Raw genomic sequence first — 21,503 nt, forward strand, 5'->3', positions numbered from 1 at the left:
TGCTTATGTGGTGCTGAGGAATCGAACCCAGGGCCTCATGCATGCAAGGCAAGCACTCTACCACTGAGCCATCTTCCCAGCCCCTATATTTGTATATTTCTGACGTTTGATCTCTCACTCACTGGCAGTCTTGAAGGTAAGGGTGGCATGGGTTGACAGAAACCTTGGTAGATTTACCAGTTCTCAAGGAAAGTCTGCTCATGGCTGGCAAAAGGGACACTCTGGTGATAAAACACTCAGAGCGCAACCCCAAGCAATTCCAGCCACTGGCTCATAATCAAATGTGTTTCCCTAGGCCATTCCGTTCCCTGGCTTTCTCAACATTCTTTGTTAATCTGAAATTAAGGATTGTGTGTTTTCCCTGTGATCCCAACAACACAGAGAAGCCTGAAATAGACAGATTAAGGGCCAGACTGGTGAGGGCTTTGTTAGGAAATGAGACCCTATCTCAAAAATAACCAATAAAAAAGAGGACCAGAGGTGTGGCTCAAATGGCAGAGTACCTCTCTGACAAGTATAAGGCCCTGACTTCAAACCCCATATCCCTTGCCAAAAAAGAATTGTGTGTTTGTTTAATATACAACTAATTAATCAACCAATTGAGTAATTCTCATAGTTTAACAATATGGGAGGTAATATTTTAAAGAAAAAAAAAAGAATTGAAAAGATGAATTACATTCAAAGTTACAGTGACAAGTTTTTTTTTAATCTTAATTCTGGAATTAAAGAAAGCACACGTATTTAGAGTAAATGCTACTTATTGATTCCCTTTCCTGGTTCTCTTAGGAGAAGGGGCTTAAAGGTCATAGTTTCTTTACCAACCTCCTGTTAAGCTACCAGCCATCTCCAGTCAGGTATCATCTGCTTTTTTCTGTACAATCTGAGTTCCCTGTGCTACACATCCACCAACAGCAAGTACCTGGCCATTGTTTGATTGTTATTCCCTTGTCAGAACAAGGGAAGAGACAGAGAAGAAAACTTCCCAAAAACGTTTTCTGAGAAGAACAGGTTTGCTAGGTATATTGGGTCCAATATAACTACATAACCACTGTGTGCATTCTACACCCCCCCACACAGTGCTTGTGCAAACTATTAGATTGTGCTAATCTGTGTTCGTTTATACAGCCAGCCACTAAACTAATATGAAGCACCTGCCATGAATTGGGCATTTAATAGGGACTGAAAGAGAATGACTGTTAAACCAGAATTTTACCCTAAGGTAAGCCTAGCTACTCAGAGGACTGAGACTTTCCTAGACAGGAAAGTCAGTGAGTCTCTTACCTCCAGTTCACCACTAAAAAGCTGGGAATGGAGCTGTGGTTCAGGTGGTAGAGAGCCAACCTGGAATAAGGAAGATTGTGGGCAGTGCCCAGGCTCTGCGTTCAAGCTGCTGTAAGCTACTTTTTAGATTGTACTGAGAGCACTTAACCTTAGTCTATAGAAAATACGTGAGAGTCTATAGCTAGAGTTAAGAAGTGTTACATTCTCTGAGAATATTGTAATCTCATAGTCTCATGGGTAGATAAAATGATTGTCTTACCAGGTCTGTTTGTTTTTCAGTGACACTTTTCTTACAAAGGTTTATAAGGTGTCAGAATCAGGTCACTTGTTTCCTTGCTGGTCTTGGTCTGAGAACATGAGCATTTCTTCTTTATTCTTGTGGGTTTTTCTTTCTTTCCTACATTCCTACATGGTTAAAAATGTGAGAATGATTCAAGTTAAGACTTGTTAGTCCCCCAGCCCAACTCTTTTATTCTATATAAATGTCCTTATAAAGCCCCTTACTCATCTTTTTTTTTTTAATTCGGGGCTGATTGCAGATATATAAATACAGGAAATACATCTATAATTTTTACCTTTTAGTATTTCTAGAAGGATTTGCAGGGCGAGGGGCCGTATTTGGTTTCAAAATTAGAGTTTGAATAGGGTGTTCTACCACTTGAACCACAGCTTCCATCCCTCTGTGCTTGGGCTGTTTTCCCTTGTGCCTGCACTGGGGCTTGAACTCAGGACCTCAGTCTCTCACTTGGCTTTTTTGCTTAAGGCTAGCATTCTGTCACTTGAGCCACACATCTGCCTCTGGCTTTTTAGTGGTTAATCGAAGAGACAGATTGTTTCCCGGGGCCACTTTCAAACTGTGATCCTCAGACCTTAGCCTCCCAAGTTGCTAGAATTACAGGCATAAGCCATCAGTGCCTGGCTTTGCTTTAGTTATTTTCCAGGTAGTATTTCTTACTTTTTGCCTTGGCCAACCTGGGACTGGAATGCTGTCTGCCCCAATCTCCCAAGTAGCTAGGATCAAAGGCCTGTGTCACTGTGTCTGCCTTTGGGTGTAGAGTCTGTTCAGAGGTATTTTTATCTTCAGTGTGCACTTTTCTTTAAAAAATTGACAATATGGGGCTGGGAAGGTGGCTCAGTGGTAGAGCGCTTGCCTTGCATGCCTGAGGCCCTGGGTTCGATTCCTCAGCACCACATAAGCAAAAAGAAAATGTCGGAAGTGGCGCTGTGGCTCAAGTGGTAGAGGGCTAGCCTTGAGCTGAGGGCCCAGAGTTCAGGCGCCACGACCGGACCCCCCCCCCAAAAAAAAAAGACAATATGAAATGTCAAATATTATAGAATTTATTTGGCAGTAGCATTCCAAAAGAATTTCTAACTAGGTTGAAAATGATCTGTGTGAGAGAGGGCATGGGAAAAAGATTGGGAGAGAAATGTACTCATCACCTGACTCATATCTCTTTGTACATCACCTTTAGAATAACAATTGAAAAATAAATAAAAGGGAAAAAAAGATAACTTCAGAGTCATAGCAAAGCTCAGTATATCCTCAGCCACAGCTCAGTTCGCTTTGGTGCTTTTTGGTCCATTTTAAAGGATGAATTTGGAAGCTTCATCACTATCCATCTAATCAGGAAGGATTTATCCTTTTGGATAATTGAGAAGGTTTCCTCTTCAGGGCCCAAACTCTGCCTCTCAACACTCTGAACCTGAACTCTCCTGCTTGCCAGAAAGAGCAGATCTCATGAGAAAATCCAAATGCTTTTCACACGCAGCAGTGCAAGTGTCGTTTTCCCTTAAATCCCCATGCCTGTGGCTCTAATGAAACGTCTTTTATATGGTGGTAAGATGGACAAAATATTCACATTGTTGTGAAGCCATCACGCCATCCTTCTCTAGAACTTTCTCATCTATCTGACATTCTGAACCCATTCAACACAAACTCCCCCATTCGCCCTTTACTGAACTCTCCAGCGTAGCAAGAAGGGACCCTCTGTTTCAGCAGAAAACAGTGAGCTCGTTTCAATGAGGTTGTGGAGTTCTGCTCTGTTAGAACAAGGGACAGCCAGAGAGCCACCACTCTGCTTTGTGTGCCAAATCTTTAGTGCCTACTGTGTGAATTACATTAAAACCTGCTGAGATTTTGCTTTTGTTGAAACTTGGAAACATCTGCTCCGAGTCTAGGTCCTTGCTTAGTTGAGCTGATCATTGTTCTTGATGCTCTGACTCAGCTGCACTCTAGCTTGCTCTGTGAGGAGGGGGTTCAGCCATTGGTGACAGGCCACAGGGGCAGTTTCCTCTCCATGTCTCTTCAGTGGCTGTGGACATTCTGGTGGGGCGGAGGGGCGAGGAGGGGAAGTCCTCAAAGTCCGTGGCCTTCTTGGTAGACCTGGAGATCTGCACTTAGTAGGTACACCCAACCTGTGCACTGCCTACAGGTTTGTCACTTGGCAGAATGTCCTAAGGCCAAGATTAGAGAGATGATGGTGAGGAGAACATGAATCGGGAAGTACTCAACTAGGTGACATGAATGAAACACCTTCCACAGTCCATAGTCCCCTTGCTGGTACTTGGCCAAAAATCTGTTTTATGATAAATATATTCATTGGACATTTGATCCAAACAATAAGATTCGTTGGCCGATAGCAACTGCTTTAAGTCCTTACGATGGTTTACATTTCTGGATTCCTCTACAGCTTTTTGGCAAGCCTAAAAATGCCACAACTTGGCCAAAGACTAAAGCTTCTGACAAGTGAAATATTCTACTATGTGGGTTCCCTCGCACCCCCACATACACACATGCACAGAAACAAGAATTTGTACCTGTTGGAATAGGGTAAACACAATATCCCAAACCAAAAGAGGTCTTGATTGGCTCTTCCAGCACCCCGTTCCCCACTTCAAGTGATCCCAGACACATTGCTGGGGCACATTAGTCAATCTACCATCCTGCATCTCTCTTCAGGAAAAAGAACAGTCTTGAATGAATTCAAACTAATTTTACTTTGAAGATTTCATGTTGCAGCTTTCTGTCCCACCCCAACTCCCTCCCACAAAGTAACTTGTCAGTCCCAAATAAAACTTGAGACAATCCCATCCTCCAGATAAGAAAAGCCCCATCCAACCAACCTGCCACTTCAGACTTGGAGCTACCATTTTCTTATTTAAATTCTACTTTAGACAGGTCTTAATATGCAAGACATGATGAAGCCAAATTAAATCTAAAGAATTAGGATGAAGTGCTTGTTACTTTATGGGAAATAGCTTACATGTTTAGATAGTGCGTCAGACTGATGTTTTTTGTGATAGCTAAGAGACCTGTGACCAAGATCTTCTCAATTATGAACTTCTGCCTTCTTTCCACCTTGACAAAGTTGAATTAACAAGGGTATTTCCATGATTGCCTACAGAGGGAAGAGAGACACAGAACTGTAATCATACAGAAGTGGTGATCTTGACAGGCAGGCTGAAATAACACAGTTTAACACAAAGATCCAGAGTCTCTGGACACCAGTTTGGGCTCTTAGAGCACACACACGAGAGATACAATAAAAATCAAGCTTCTTGTGAGAGAGAAGCTGCCAATGGGAATTGTATAATCGGTTCAGAAATGTAGCAACTGGCAACTTAGCTATTCTGTTCTAGACGGTCACGCCTGCTTAATAATTCAGTAGGGAAAGAAAGGAGTAGCTCTTGGTAACTGGAATAGAGGGTAGCACTTATGGATGGTAACCAAAATCATCAGAACCAACCGTGGAAAACTTACTAGCGGTCTTTGTCCTTGTCTAACGCTAAGAATGGTGGGAAATCACATGGCTTCTCAGGGGCAAGAGAGGCATAAGCAGTAGTAGTTCCTTTTGTGCCTATCGAAATTGTGAAATAAGAATCTTGGAGTCCTTTTTGTTGTATACAAAGAAGTCATGTTTGTGAAGGATGCTGTCGATAACCTGAGGTGCTGAGGAAGAAAGATGTATCTATGTGTTTCTGCTCCATAACCCTATGTCAATTCTTTTTTTCTTTTCTAAATTAAATCTTATTGGTAATGGAACTGTACATCAATGTTCTCTATTCTGTCTCTTTCAGAATCAGGAAGGGAAGCCATTGCAAAGACAGAGCATCTACCTACTTGAGTATAATTCTAGCTTCTATTATATACGTTCCCTACCTCACATCAGGTGTAGTCTTTGTTTTCTACACAGGGATATTATTAGACATTTTTTCAATAGCACCTGGAGAGCCTTTTTACAGTTCATTTCATAAAATGAAAACGATTGCATTTCCATTTTTCCTCTCTTGACTCATTGGTAGAAAATGCGTTCTTTCCCCTCATCCGTAGGTGTGTACGGAAGATGGCTTTAGTGTCTCCTGGCCCATTATTACCTACATTTTGTGAGGTGCTCCCCAAGACACACATTTGAGGGATACGTGTTTGGTTATAGGCCAAAGAAAAAACGATGGTTTTATGACTCAAGAGAGACCTAAGCACCGTTTTCTGAGGACTTTTGTTTGCATTCCAGTCAGTTTTGATTAGTAAATGGCCTGAGATAAGCCCTTCTGGCCTCCCTCCAAATAGTTCCAAAGACATGCTTGGTTCCTTTGAGACTTGAATCATTCAGCTGTAACTGTCCATTCCGGAGCCAAAGTTAGTAGAATTTTGTGTCACATACCTTGAAAGAACTATTTGTGGTTGCCTTTAGTGTGTATGAAGAAAGTATATTTTATGTTACTGTAACCCCTTTGTATATCACTTTCATAATAACAAAAACAATTTTAATAAAATAAAGTCCAGGCACCCAGTGGCTCATACCTGTAAACCTAGCCTACTCAGGAGGCTGAGATCTGAGGATTGCGGGTCCAAGCCAGTCTGGGCAAAAATCCCTTTGAGACTCTTATCTGCAATTAATCACTCAAAAACCAAGCTGTGGCTCAAAGTGGTAGAGGACTAGCCTTAAGCAAAAGAGCTCAGGGACAGCACCCAGGCCCTGAGTTTAAGCCCCATGACTGACCCCACCCCAGGGGTAAGAGAATGAAAGTATATTGATTATCCTCTTTAATCTGTAAGGAACTCTAAGCTATACCTCCCATCCATCCCTCTTTAGTTACAAGAGGACACTCTAAAGCAATGAGGATCTTGCCCACATTTTCTTCACCAGGAACACTGGTTTAGCAAACGAGTTGATGTTAGTTTATGATTCAAATCCAGCCTTTCTCTAAAACCTCCAGTTACCAACTCTGGTACAAATCAAGGAGCTCACGTTCATGCTTTTTCTCTTTCATTGTCTTCCAGGAGATACAATCTTCATTATCTTGAGGAAGCAGAAGTTGATCTTCCTGCACTGGTACCACCACATCACTGTGCTCCTGTACTCTTGGTACTCCTACAAAGACATGGTGGCCGGGGGTGGTTGGTTCATGACGATGAACTATGGCGTGCATGCCGTGATGTACACTTACTATGCCTTGAGGGCTGCGGGTTTCCGTGTCTCTCGGAAGTTTGCCATGTTCATCACCTTGTCCCAGATCACTCAGATGCTCATGGGCTGTGTGATTAACTACCTAGTCTTCTCCTGGATGCAGCATGACCAGTGTTACTCTCACTTTCAGAACATCTTCTGGTCCTCACTCATGTACCTCAGCTACTTCGTACTCTTCTGCCATTTCTTCTTTGAGGCCTACATCGGCAAAATGAGGAAAACAACCAAGGCTGAATAGTGGTGGAACTGAGGAGGCAGCCATAGCTCAGGGTCATCAAGTAAAAAAAAAAAACAAAAACAAAAATGAAACAAAAAAAAAACAAACAAAAAAAACCAACCAGACAAAAGAAAATGGCACAAGGAAATATCACATATGGTGCAGCTAAAACAAAACAACATACAAGCAGACACACAAACCCAAGCAGCGTGAGAATAATTAGGTTGACCTAACCCAGTAAGTTTATGACCCTTTTTTTGGGGTGAGGACTCACTGAGTACCCCCTCTATCTCAAAGCACTGCTGCTGGGGGCGGGCAAGGTCTCCCCCCCCCCACTTTTAATCTGTCAACCCTAGGATAAATGTAAGCAAAAGGGAGCCAGAGGCAGAAAGACTAATAGAAAGCAAGCAAAGGCTATTAACACCATATGAAGAAGGAAAAAAAAGGTCTTTACTAAGTGTTGTATTTCTCTAAGGATGGAAGAATTGTACTTTAAAACTGTGCGAGCACACACACACACACAATCTTTCTAATATTTTTCAACATGAACCTGAAGCCCATAGAAATGATAACAGTGGAAGATACACAGGGTTTATATCTAGAATAAATATGCTTTTTGCAGAAATTAAAGCCTTTTAAGAAAATTTAGCTGTTGTAGCTTCCTGAGAAAAGATGTCTTAATCTTTTTTTTCTCTCTTTTAATTTCAACTGAGGAGAAAAAAAAACCCCAAATCAACATTTCTCTCTCACTGAAGAAAAGCCTCAGGCTAATGAATTTGCCATAACTAAACAGGGCACAATAGTTTTCCACGGTTCTTTTTTCCTTTTCTTTTCTGGAAGGATGGAAACAATTCAGCCTTGGTCCTAAAGGAATCTCTCCACTACAGAGCATTGCTTGTCATCAAATGGTAATATTTACTCTTTATTAAATTAAAGTTAGCATTTTTGCCTTTGTTCCATTGCCCCAGACTTGAGCAGGAGAGTAAATACAATTGAATCGAAGCAATGAAAGTGCAAGCAATTAACTTGAAAATGGAACCCTTGCTATCCATACAAAGGCTCAGCACATTGCCACTGGAGCTGAGTAAGGGACATAGCTGAAGATCCATCCACTAAACTGGAAATATATGTACACCCGCCCTAGTTGACTTTACATGTATTCCTGACTTTCCAAATGAAGCCCTATGGAACAAACTATGCTTTTCTATATTTTTGTGACTTTCAAGAAGAAATCTGCAGAGCTCTCTGCCTGATTTTGGATGAACACTGTGGTTCTGCATCTGCATTTGCTCCCCAAGCAATGCAGAGGTGTTTAAAGTGCCCTCTGCTGGCCGAGTGGAGATACTTCAACAAATCCTTCATGACAAGTGTGGCTAAAAGCAATGGACAACAAACAGCTCCCCGCCCACCATAGATTAATTCCTCACATCCGAAATGATATCAGAGTACTCATCCTATTTTTGGGTAAACCAGAAGATATCCTTTCTGCTTCAAGTCGGCTTCAGAAGTTTTTGTTTGTTTGTTTGTTTTAAGGGGACTTGTTGCTCTGGAACTCAGAAAATCAATTTACTAAGAGCCATATTCTTTAAGAGAAAAAAAATTAAAAAGCTAGATAATATTAAGTGTAATATTTCAGTCCTCTACAAGCCAAATAAATGTGTCAACATTCCTAGTATTTCAAAGAAGCAATTATGTAAAGTTGTTCAGTGTGATATCATAGTATTTCTAATTGGTTAAGTAGCTTAATGATTAGGCTTGCTAGATGAAAAGATTAGAGGTTACTTCAGTGCATAGATTATACACAGATAACCACACATATGTACACACAAATGTGGGATACACTGAACTTCAAAGCCCAAACGAATAGTAACACATTTTCTGGCTAGCAGAAACTGTCGTTTTATGTTTCTTGCTTTATTTGATAGTGTACAGTCAAAGGGATTTTTTTTCCAGATTATTTTTATATTATTTTAGCTTTAATTGTGCCATCATTCGTGACACGGCTGTTGTGCTTTTCTGTCAGAGATGGCAAGGGCTATGTCAGCATCTTGTTTCCGTGTGGAATTTTAAAGAGAATAAAGTTTTATTCCATTCTGTGTGAATGGCTGAACTGGTGGAGCAAGAATCCATGCTAATCAAGCCATGACCGAAAGGACTGGGGAGAGAGCTCTTGTGCCTGCATTAAGTGAGTGTGAACAGTTTCGTATGGTGTCTTGGTGTTGGTTTGTACATGAGATAATTGCTTGACCGGAGGGATGTGTCTTTATTAGGGCAAAGGTAGGTGTGCTGTAATAACTAAGCTGCAAATGTTCTTTTGAGCTTTGCAAACACTTGATTCTGTGCAGTACATCTCCTCTCATAGTAGAAAATAAACAGAATAATCAAAATGAGAAAAGGCCCACATACTAATTCCCTTGAGTTTCACTGAAAGACCAGCAAGAAGCTCACCTGATGGTTGATTATTTAATTCAATGACTTATGGTAGGAGCTATACTACAATATGGAAATGAGCCCCCTGGTCCCCCTTCCCCCCCAAAAAAAGGGACTAAATCAAGTTTCCAGAAGCATTTTCATTTCTATGTTGGGGTCATGCTGTCATTTGAAAACAACTTAAAATCTTTTGTCTGCAGGTTGAATGGTCTGGTAAGTTGTTTTTAAACTAGCTAAATATATCTTAAAAGAATTTTTGATAGTTATCATGGGGGGGGGGAGCCACACATTTAAAAACAGAATTCTGGTCTGACAGGTTCAGTATACTGTTTTTAACATCTCGCTTAGCTACTTTAATTACATTGAGATAAGAGGCCGGATCCCTGGCCCATGACACATCTGAAACATACCAGACAATTGACTGCCACAGAATATCCTGCTGTCAGTGAACATTCCAGAAAAACCTGGGCAGACAAGTTTAGAGCTGCCCCCACTAAGCTGTAATAGGTTATCTTTTCTATTAGAAAATTCCCACTGCATTCCAGTCCCAGAGTGGCAAAAACATTCCTTTATTAGTGAGAACAATATCTTGCTACATATATATGCATATATATATATATGTTTAATACACTAGGTCTGAGCTTCAACTACATGAGTTTGCAAAGAAATTCTAGCATAAAACACTCCCCGGTTTTTGTTGCTTATAACAATGATTGCATATTTATTGTATTTATATCCAATGCCAGGCAAAAGTATTCAATTAAAATCATGGGTTATGGTTCTTATTGCAAGTAACTTATTCTCTTTTTTATTTTTTCTAATCATACCTCACTGTAAAAATTAGGGGCAGGGGAGGGACACAGATGTGTGGGGCCTCTCAATTTACATGAAGAGACTTGATTAGTCTTGGTTCATCTTGGCTCAGCCAGACAATTCAGGTGGCCAGTTTTTGTAGAATGAATATTCTGCAACAACTAAGATTCTTAGGATGCAAATGTTCCAAGGGGAATAAATCTAGGAAAGAAACTCATTTTTTAAAATAAATAATCACATGTAGCATTTTCATGATAAGCTGTCACATCAGAGTCTTACATGGGAGTCGAATGTTCTAGAAGTTTGGCTCTGTTCCCAACCTGCTAAATGTCCTGGGAGAGAGAGCATACTCAAGTTACTGTCTTTCCCTTACTCTGACAGAGCAGGCTCTTACTCAGAGAGCCTGGCACACAAGACAAGTCAGTTAGCTACCCCACGCTGGGGATTCAAATTTGGATGGTGATTTCTTTTAATACAGCTGTTAGATTGGCCAGCTGCTGGTTGACTGAGATGCTAATAGAGTGGACCTCATCTTTCAGAGTTCAGAGCTTTAAGTTTGTATGGGCATGGGGATGGCCAAGACACCTCAAACGATATTCAGCCTGCCTAACAAGTCAGATTGGATGAAAATACTATGACAAAAGTCCATAACTTTTTCCAGTAGTCCAAAATGTCTTTTTTTAAAAAAATCATAGTTTGCTCTCAACTTCAGATAACGGTCGAGTGGGTGTCCCTGAGTGAGTCACTGTCCCCTGTCCCGTTCAAAAAATGTATGTACCTCTGCCCCAGGTACATTGCCATTGGGCGGAGCTTTGATGAGAGCAGATGGCATTTGGCCTGTCATGCAGTGCACCTGCAAATGGCAGCTGATGGGGGCACTGGTGGCCTGTCATCCACTTCTCAATAGGACACGCAAGGTCCCAGGCTGCCAATGAACCAGCATTGTCTGCTGGTACCCAGTACTGACAAACGTATCCATGCACTTCAAACATCTACCTTCCTCGATGACTATAGTTAAGAATATCTGCCATGTAGCAGGTTCTATAGCTGGAGAAGACAGGTGTGAGTGTGCCACTGGGAACATCCAGGGCATGCATAAGCCTTTAGAATCATTAAGTTACTTTCTTCATCCTCCGATAATCTTGAAAGTTTAGGGAGCAGAGGAGGGGCCTCCCCAGACATAATGCTTTTCAAGGAAGTCACCTAAGTTGCTGTAGCAGTAAGGAGAAGTCTGGGGAGATCTTGGAAACAGCTCTGCCATTGAGGTCAGGCAGGTGCAAGTGTCAGATTTATCTCACCGGAAGTGCACGCCCACAACTGCACTGTGGTATCGTGGAGTTAACTGGTTAGTTGAAAAGCTAGTCCCATCAAGACCAAGCCCCATTGGCAACCCATTAAGGACACACAGAAAGGTCATGTTGGTATTTAAATGCTCTCGTTTTCCTAGTGTTTGGCGGCATGTGGAACTTTCTCCCAGTGGACAAAAATACAATCAAGAAGTAGCTTGTTAGAGCTTCCGGTCAAGTGGTCTTGTTGGTGTCAGACAAGTGCTGGGCTGGGAATGTCTAGGCCCCAGGTTGCTTTCTGCTTAACTTGGAAGCCACTGGAAGGTGTTGCTTCTTGAGGGCCCCTGAGCCTGTGTCCAGATGGAAACCCACCCATCCATGCCTCTCAAAGCAAATCACAGCAATGTTGGAACTGTTCTTTTCAAGTGCTTATTTCACAACATAAAAAAAAATATTTTTGGTGTATTAAGATTAAAAAAATAAAATCATAACTTTTGATTTAAAAGTCAAACTGTGTATCTGGTATCTTTTATTGATTATTCTGGGCAGTTCAAAGCACCCAGGAAAACAAGCTCTAGAAAGTTATTCCCACTCAGGAGACAGAGAAGTGACTAAAACTGTCCTGCCCCTCCTGTCCCCCCCTTCTCTCCCCCCTCCCCCCCCGCCCCTGGCAGAGCTGGGACCATGGTCCACGCACTGCAGCCGGCTCTTGTAAGGCCCTTTGGAGGTAACATCCTACAAACTATGTGTTTCCCACATGAGTCAGCTGACCTCTTCTGAACAGGCTTAATGGGGCATATAGTACAAATCAGGTCCCAGGTTTATAGATGAGAAGGTATGCTTGTTTAGTTCATGCAAAGGGAAAACATGATCTCAACTTTAATATCTGCATCCAAGCAGTGTGTGTGTGTGTGTGAGACACACACACAAACACGTGTGTGTGAATGCATGTGTCAGTCCTGGGGTTTAAACTCAGGACCTGTGTGCTATCCCTGAACTATTTGCTTAAAGATAGTGCGCTACCACCCACAGCCTTTTATGGTGCAGAGAGGGCTGGGGGAACTTAATTGGAGATAAAAGTCTCATGGCTTTCCTTCCCCAAGCTGTCTTCTGAAACATGATCCTCAGATCTCGGCCTCCTGCATAGCTAGGATTACAGGTGTGAGCAACCAGGGCCTGATTGGAGCAATAATTTTTTTTAAAAAGGTAAACACATAAAAAATTTTTTTTCCAGGGCTGGGAATGTGGCTTAGTGGTAGAGTGCTTGCCTAGCATGTATGAAGCCCTAGGTTCGATTTCCTTGGTGCAGCATCAACAGAAAAAGCCAGACGTGGTGCTGTGTTTGGCTCAAGTGGTAGAGTGCTAGCCTTGAGCACAAAAGCAGTTCAGGGACGGTGCCCAGGCCCTGAGTTTAAGCCCCAAGACTGGCAATAAAATTAATTAATTAATTCCAGGCACCTACACTAAACGTTGCCACATTGCTAACACTTTGAGGCAATCTATATTAGGGGAAATACTTAGCAAGAGCTACGCATGCTTCATAACCTCAGGGCATACCTTGCCAGCTATGGCCAGGGCCAGTTCAATCATTCCATCTTCTCCCTAAAATAACCTGGTTTTCAAGTCCCAATATTTGGTGCATTCCATAGCTAACTTTTGAGATTTCGTGGCTTACATCATTCTTCCTGGCTTTACAGAGTATGATGTCTAACATATAAGAAATAGTACTTTGCCCATGCCATTAGTATTTGAAACCCTAGATCCTGCTATTTAGGGAACTTTTTTGCAGACAAATAACCTGTTTCTCTTTCTCTCTCTCTCTAGCTCTCTCTCTCTCTCCCTCTTCCTCTCTCTCCTCTTTCTCTCTCTCTCCTTTCTCTTTTCTCCCTCATCTTCATATATAGATAGATAATAGTTATAGATTTTGGATTATATATATGTGCATCACTCCCTAGCTTCCAAATACATTGTTAAGATGGAACTTAAAAATGTGGATTTTTTTCTTTTTTTTTTGTAATCTATTTTGTTTCCTTGGGTTAAAATGGAAAACTCATACTGCACACAAAAATACATTAATTTTTTAAGAGGGCGTAATGGGGAAATGTAATACAAAGGACTATACTATCAGGTACCATCTGAAATGAAAAGCTTCAGCAAAGAATAAAGCAATTAAAGGACACAAGCTTTTCTAGCACTGTCTATCCAATAAAATACTGTACTCATGTGATGTCATGTCCAAGAAGTATTCTATAGCAGGTTTCCTATGAAAGAAACCATGGCTGATCAGAATCTCAGTGTTAGCGTAACAGATCACGGTGTGTCTTGGTGTGTGTCTACACCCCTGGTCACAGTGGGTGAACTAATCAATAATGAGCGCAGTGAAGATAACGTGAAGGACTCCACTCTGATCAGCTATCGTTGTTAGATCTGGGACAGAGTCTGATTTTCAGACACTTCTCTCCAACACCAAACTTTGAGGCCCAGCTAAGCACAGTTTCCAGGGGTGAGAACTAGAGAAGTTCCCCTGATCCCATAAAACCAGATCCCACACACTTTGCTGTCTGGCTCTGTCTGTAATGATCTGGAATTAATCAAGGAAGAGATGTTGGACCCTCCTGATCTCAAGAGCACTGCTAATCAGTCATCCTAGTTGGTTTTGGGAGGGGAATTTGTGTGTGTGTGTGTGCACGCACACACACACACAGCCACGCACCCATGCCAGTACTGGGACTTGAACTCAAGGTCTCACACTCCCGATTTTTTGCTTATGGTAGATGCTCTACCACTTCAGCCACACCTCCACTTCCATCCCTTTGTTGGACATTCCTGATTCCTGCCTGGGTAGGCTTCGAACCTTAATTCTTAGATCTCAGCCTCTTGAGGAGCTAGGATTACAGGCATGATCCACTGGTGCCTGGCTAACCATTCTAGTTTTATCCCTTGTTCTTCAAGTCTGGATCTTGAAAACCTCTCTTCCAAAGGCCAGTGGGTGAAAGGCCCTGTACTCCAGGCTAGTACTACTGGGCAACAGTAGGACCTGTGGTGGAGGTGTTTTAGGCCATCTTTTAGGTGTGCCCTGGGAAAGAACATGGCCCCAACTTCTTTCTCTACTTGCTCCCTGTTCATCAAGTGAATCTCATTTGACTCTGTCACAAGCTTTTGTTGCTCCCTCCTGCCCCTACCCCTGCAGATGGCAGAGCACCAACCTTTAGCAAAAGAAGCTCAGGGATAGCACCCAGGCCCTAAGTTCAAGACCCAGGACTAGCATGTGTGCATGCATATGTGCATGCACACACACACACACACACACACACACAAACCCTTTCTCTTTATAAGTTGACACCTTTGGCATTTTAAACTATCCCTTTACGTTCCTCATTGTGCTTCATGTGATAGTTGAAGAAAGACAGCCTGGGATTTTGCCTTCTGCATGTGTTTATGGAGAAAGTATATCCACACTCACTGTGGAAAACAGTGTGGCCTAAGTGTGGCCCACAGAGGACAATGCCTTGGGCCATGCTTCCCCAGCCTCTCTCTTTGGATTCTGTAGTCTTTGATATGTTCAGCCCTCCAGGGTGGAAAGCCCTGTGTTACACTCTGGGAGTTCACACACACAGCTTCCTTTTCTATAGACAACATTAATTCCTTTCATACCAGAGGGCAAATCTGCCCCCCCAGGGTGTATCTCTGCTGTGTTATTTATGAAAACCCGCTCCAGTGGGTCTTTCTGCAGGCAGCCAGGCTCTCTGGGAAGAGAAAGAACACAGTTACTTTATTCTAGCACCTAGCTCTGACCCTTACTACCATTTTGCCATGTTTGTTTACCAGAAAACTTTAGGCATTACATACTATAAAAATGCTACAAAAAAGCCCCAAGACATCTAGACATTTTCTTTTCGTATATGCATTATATGGATATTATAAAATGTAGGCCAATTAGCAATAATTTTTTTCAGCTATTATCCTGTCTTAAGAAGTGGTACAAGCCGGGTGCCAGTGGCTCTCACACCTGTAATCCTAGCTACTCAGGAGGCTGAGATCTGAGGATCGTGGTTCAAAGCCAGCGTGGGCAGGAAAGTCCTTGAGACTCTTAGCTCCAATTAACCACCAGAAACCCAGAAGTGGCGCTGTGGCTCAAGTGGTAGAGCGCTTGCCTTGAGCTGAAGAGCTGAGGGACAGCGCCCAGGCCCAGAGTTCAAGCCCCATGACCAACCAAAAAAAAAAAAAAATTAAAACATGTCTCCTGAAATCCTGGGTACTTTGCAGTTGATAGCCTCTTGGTTTTCCACTGTGTTTGGGCTTAGATTGGCAAGCTCCAAAGCTGTCTTATTTTCTCCTTTGCCAGCTTGTCATTTTCTTCTTCCCGGACAGCCCCTACCCTTCACTGCCCAGCATCTTTCATGGCAGGGTGAAGTAGAGCTCAATATACTCTTCTCCAGAGAGCCCCACCGGCTCCTAGGAGACATGTTGTTCCATTTGCTTTGGCTTCTTTATCAGCAAATACCTTGTCACCAAGGCCGTAACCTTGCACTGGTATTTTGCACAAGCATCCCTGATGACCCTTCTTCAAGTTACACAGTACAGTGTGGGAAGAGTGAACATCCTTTAACCCTTTCTGTGCCATTCTCTGTGCTCTGGCCCAAGTCTCCAGATGCTCTCTGAGGATCACGATGGTCCCAGTTCTGTGTTCCTACTTCAGCTGTCTATGTGTCTCCAGATGCCTTCCCTTATCCTGTATGACCAAGAGGACGTCGGATCTTCATTCACTTCTTTTGGTACAGACTCAAAGAAAATTAAGTGGGTGAAGAAACAATAATCAAAGACTCAGAAATTGCCACCATCATATGACATTTGTGGGGAAGGGGACACAGGAGTTTGAATTCATGGCCAGGCCATTGTCCCTTGGTATTTTACTTCAAAGTTGGCTCTCTACCACTTGAGCCACAGCTCTACTTCTGGCTTTTTCCTGGGTTAATTGGAAATAAGAGTCTCTCAGGTTTGCCTGACTGGGTTGACATTGAGCCTCAGTCCTCAGATCTCAGTTTCCTGAGTAGTTAAGATTATAGGTGTGAACTACCAGCACAGAGCTGCCTGGACTTGTATGAAGTAGATACACCGCAATAATGAATGTACAGAATTCATCAGAAAATAATCCACCTCTTTGTTTAACATTACCCAGACACGGCCTTGCTCAGAGTAACTTGAGTAATACAAATGACTTCTTTAATTTTTGCTTATACCTTTGGAAATTGTGTAGTAAAACAACTAAGAGCGTGCACTCTGGAATCCAGCGATGTAGGTTTGATTCTTTCTCATCACCAGCTGTGTGGATATGGGCAAGTCACTTAAGCTCTTTTGTACCTCAGTTTCCTTATTTGTACCTCAGTTTCCTTATCTGCCAAATAGGGATGATAGACGCATTGATAAGTCAAGTTCTTAGACTGTTCTGTGCATCCTCTGTTCTCAAAGAACATTACCTTGCATTTGACTAAGCCACCACTCCAGAGAGAGAGAGAGAGAGAGAGAGAGAGATTTGATTTCCTTCAACACGTTACCATCACTCTTCACCAGCTGCTTCCTGAAGCTCAGGCTGCACTTCATTTTTTACAGTTCACGTAGTGCTTGGAGAAACAGGTAAGTCTCTAAGGCAGTCTAAAAGAAACCATAAGTTCTAGATATTTCTTAAACAGTCACTTCAAATCAGCACTTATCCAGTTGCAAATTAATTGAACCCGTGCTAGGCCATGACTGATCTCCTGAGAGCTGTTGAGACTTTGTCTCCTGGAAAGTTCTTAAAGCAATTCACCTTTTCTGCTTTTTCCTTCCATGGATGATCTTAACTACTATGGTCTTAGGAAGATCCATGACTATGAAATGCATCTTTCCCTTGAAACAAGAGACATCATAAGCTCACTGCATCTAGACCTCAGACTCTGTCTCTGTGGCTTTCACATCTGGTGACTTTAACAAAGACCAAGTACTTCCTGCCTTCACAATCACCGCACTGATTCTAATATTTTCACAAGAAAAAAATGCATTAATGAGGTTTTGCTCCATGAAAAATTTCCCCAAATTCCTTCACGTAAGGGGAATGTAGAAGGAAAATTAGAGGGACTGTCAAAAAAAAAAAGGAAAGAAAATAAAATTTCTTTCCCCTTTTCTACTGTGAAGACTAGCCAGAGACGTCTGGAACTATGAAAACATGAGCCTGTTTGCTGGCAAATTATAAATAGATTCACATTTGTAGTTCAATAGATCATCCTGAACGTGTCCCAGCAACATTCAGAAAAATAACCTTTCAGATGCTTATAGGAAACAATCCCAAGAAAATGGATTTGTCCATACCAAACTAATTAATTCTGGTTTGCATATTGAAGCATGTCGTTTTATGCATATATAATATGCTACTGTATCCTTCTAAGCTCGTTGTCACTAGGACATAGAAGATTAATTCATCAACTTGGAAATCCTTGCCTGGATTATAGCTAACCAAAAAAAAAAAAGTCCTTACCTTGGAAGCCAACAGAAAGGCATTTATAAGACAGCTGCAGGGGGAGGGGGTGTTAGGGAGCTTTTAGAGACTGAGAAAAGAACATGGCTATAATAAATGCTTTCATTACCACTCCATTTAAACAAGTTTTCTCCCTCCAAAGAAACAGTCCTACCCACTTGCACACATTAAGGAAAGCAGAAGTTTTAGTGGAAGAAAAATAAATTTTTTTTTTTTTACAACTATCATTAAGTAGAAAATGTCACTGGGTGCTAGTGGCTCACGCTTGTAATCCTAGCTACTCCAGGCATTTCCAAACCAGCCTAGACAGAAAAGTCCATGAGATGATTTTTTGTTGTTGTTTTGGTCGGTCGTGGGGCTTGAACTCTGGGCTTGGGTGCTGTCCCTCAGCTCTTCAGCTCAAGGCCAGCACTCTACCACTTGAGACACTGAGCCACTTCGGTTTTCTGGTGGTTTATTATAGATAAGAGTCTCATGGACTTTCCTGCCCGGGCTGGCTTTAAACCATGATCCTCAGATCTCAGCCTCCTGAGTAGCTAGGATTACAGGCGTGAGCCACCAGCACCTGGCTTCCATGAGAACTCTACAATTAGCCCAGCCAAAAACTGGTAGGTGGAGATGCGGCTCAAGTGGTAGAGTGACATTCTTGAGCAAAAAAGCCAAGTGAAAGTGTCAGGCCTTGAATTCAAGCCTCAGCACCAGCACAAATGAAAAAGAAAAAGTAAAAGGAAACAAGGGAATGGAAGGGAAGGGGAGGGTGGGGAAGGGGAAGAAGAAGGGGGAAGGAAAGAGGGAGGGAAAGGGAGAGGGGCATGGGATGGGGAAAGGGAACAGGAAGGGTGAGGGGGAAGGGAAAGGGAACTGGAAGGGAATTCCAGGATTAGAGTTGGTATGGTATAGCGGTGGAGGAAGCTGGTGTAATGATTGGACTTTCTGGTTGGGTGAAGAACCAGAATTTGTGCTGGATGAACAGGGGACCATGCCACCATGCCATTGGAGGGAGATGGGGTGGGCTAGCACTCTGGCACGCTGAGTGCTAAGAACTTTATCTGGAATGAACAGGTAAAAGGAGAAAGGTGCATTGGATGGTAAAATAGGGGCAGGTGTTTGGGAAGTCCTGGGGAAATAGCAACTACAAGGAAGGGGACTGATTTAATACAAAGAGGACTAGGGGAGCTACTCACCAGTCATTCAAGCTCATGGCAGTGTTGACAATGGTCCTGTCTTACATGGCTTGAGAACTTAACTGTAAGCATGGCAGAACTGAAGAGAAGCTTGGATATGGTACCTAAGCTTGCTTCCTTAAGAGAGACTTTCTTCAGGAAAAAAGAAGCCTGTGGTTTCTGAGAGTCTCAGTCACTTCGCAAACATGTCTGTAATTTAAGGGCATGGTAGAAACAACCTACGGTGACAATGACAAGCATTTGTAAGTTTCCCATATGCTGTCACTTAAGCCACTCCCTGAGGTCCAGCAAGAACGGCTCCATTATAATATGTAATTATTGTATATTTGAATCTAATAATAGCACAAATCAATGGTGATTTAGACATATGTATATACATATATATATATTTATTTATTTACCATGAAATTAATAACTGCTATTCAAGGACTTAAATTATAGTTCTTAATGGGAACAGATTGAGAAACCTCAAAATAGCAAGCAAGCAATATAAAGCAAATTAGGAGTCTAGAGCACAGACAAATTAAATAAAATAGCAGTAGCAATTCCTATCTTGGCCAACGTAACAGAAATGCTCTAAAGACAAATATTCAGCAATCTGGAAGACTGTGAATCACTATTATTATCTACTGAATTGGTAGAAGGAAAGAAAAATGGCACATGAGCTTTCTACTTGCTATGGCATCCAAAACAGAGCCTATAAAATGAAAATGAAATCATACTAATTAGGCAAGTATAATGCCTGTTTATTGGAACTCCAATTCGAATGCATTTCTATTCTACAAACTATGTCACTAAAACTATGTCACTTCGATGTAAGCAAACACAGTAGGAATCAGATCTTCATGTTTACTTTTTACAGTATCTACATCAGAGTTATAATTTATGGGATTTACTTTTAGACACATTAGTGACAACAAGCTTATATGAAAAATTAAATGAGAGTGATTACAAAAAGGAAAAAAATTGTCAAGAAAATATTAAAACTAGAGATGTGTCTTAAAAGTCTTCAAAACAGCCCTTAATGGATGATGCCAAATGTCTATAGTGTTACCAAACAAAGATAAATTACAGTGAACTAAGAAGGAGGAGGAGAAAGAAGAGGAGGAGGGGAAGAGGGAGGGGGAAGAAGAAGGAAGAAGGAGGAAGAAGTAGACAAGGAAGGGGAGGAAAAGAGGGAAAGAGGAAAAAGAAAGAAAAGGAAGAGGGAAGAAGAATAGAATGAGAAAATAGAAGAAGAGAAAGATGAAGTGGAGGAAGAAGAACAAGAAAAGGAGAAAGAAAAATCAAGAAAGAAGGAGAAAGACAAAGAAAGAAGAAAAAGGAAGGAAGGGAGGGAGGAGGGAAGAAAAAAGAAAGAAGAAAAGGAAGGGAAGGAAGGAAGGAAGGAAGGAAGGAAGGAAGGAAAGAGCGAGCAACTCTTGCCAAGAATAGCAGAGTGCGGAAATGGCATTTGGTCTCAAAATCTACCATTTGTTAAAGATGGAAAATCCTCATTCAACAGGATGGTTATGGGTGCATGGTGAACATGGCGTCATCATACAAAATGCAGGAGAACAGATGCTAACAGACTCATAAGGACACTTTCATTTATTTTTCATGGGCTGTGAAAATTGATCTTTAAAATGGTCCCACGTGAGTGTCTCGTTGGCCCAACAAATCTCTCAGAGTACTTTGATTTCCTTTGCCATCAGAATGAATCTGTCCATTGTGGCCATGCCTCTTAATTGACCAAATGAAGAGATGGAAAAGTAGCCAAGTTTCTGATTAAATTAATGTGCCAGAATTCTGAATTATGGCCAACCTCTTACAAACCCCAAATGGATCATATGGTTTTTCTAGGACTAGAGTTCTTTAAAAAACAAAAAAGGACTAAATGCACAACAGGACCAACTCCAACAAGCCATGGCTGAAACTGCAGTAAGATTTCTCTTAAGCTGCTTTCTTCTTCTTTTCTTTCTTTCTTTCTTTTCTTTTCTTTTTTCCTTCCTTTCTTTTTTTTGTGCTGGTACTGGGCCTGAATTCAAGGTCTAGGCATTGTCCCTTAGCACTACTACTTGAGCCATAGCTTTATGTTTTGTCCATTGGAGATAAGAGTCTCATGCATTTTTTTTGCTTGGGTTGTCTTTGAACCCAGATCCTCAAATCTCAGCCTCCTGTGTAGTTAATATAGGCATGAGCCACTAGTGCCAAGCCAATTATTAGTTGTTTTTTGGGGGGAGGGGGTCCAGTCGTGGGGCCTGAACTCTGGGCCTGGGCGCTGTCCCTCAGCTCTTCAGCTCAAGGCTAGCGCTCTACCACTTGAGCCACAGC

General features: G+C 41.9%; 1 protein-coding gene across 2 annotated transcripts in view; it reads left to right on the forward strand.

Moving 5' to 3' along the window:
• Elovl6 (ELOVL fatty acid elongase 6) overlaps window positions 1–10,887 on the forward strand; it is a 97,304-nt gene extending 86,417 nt beyond the window's left edge. For both annotated transcript variants that reach the window (XM_013023725.1, XM_013023726.1), the window contains exon 5: window positions 6,563–10,887. In XM_013023725.1, the coding sequence (XP_012879179.1) occupies window positions 6,563–6,987 (425 nt within the window). In that variant the 3' untranslated portion in view covers window positions 6,988–10,887. The remainder of the gene's footprint in view (window positions 1–6,562) is intronic.
• The last annotated feature ends 10,616 nt before the right edge of the window (window positions 10,888–21,503 follow it).

Source organism: Dipodomys ordii, unplaced genomic scaffold, assembly GCF_000151885.1.
Source record: "Dipodomys ordii isolate 6190 unplaced genomic scaffold, Dord_2.0 Scaffold70, whole genome shotgun sequence".
Lineage (NCBI taxonomy): Eukaryota > Metazoa > Chordata > Mammalia > Rodentia > Heteromyidae > Dipodomys > Dipodomys ordii.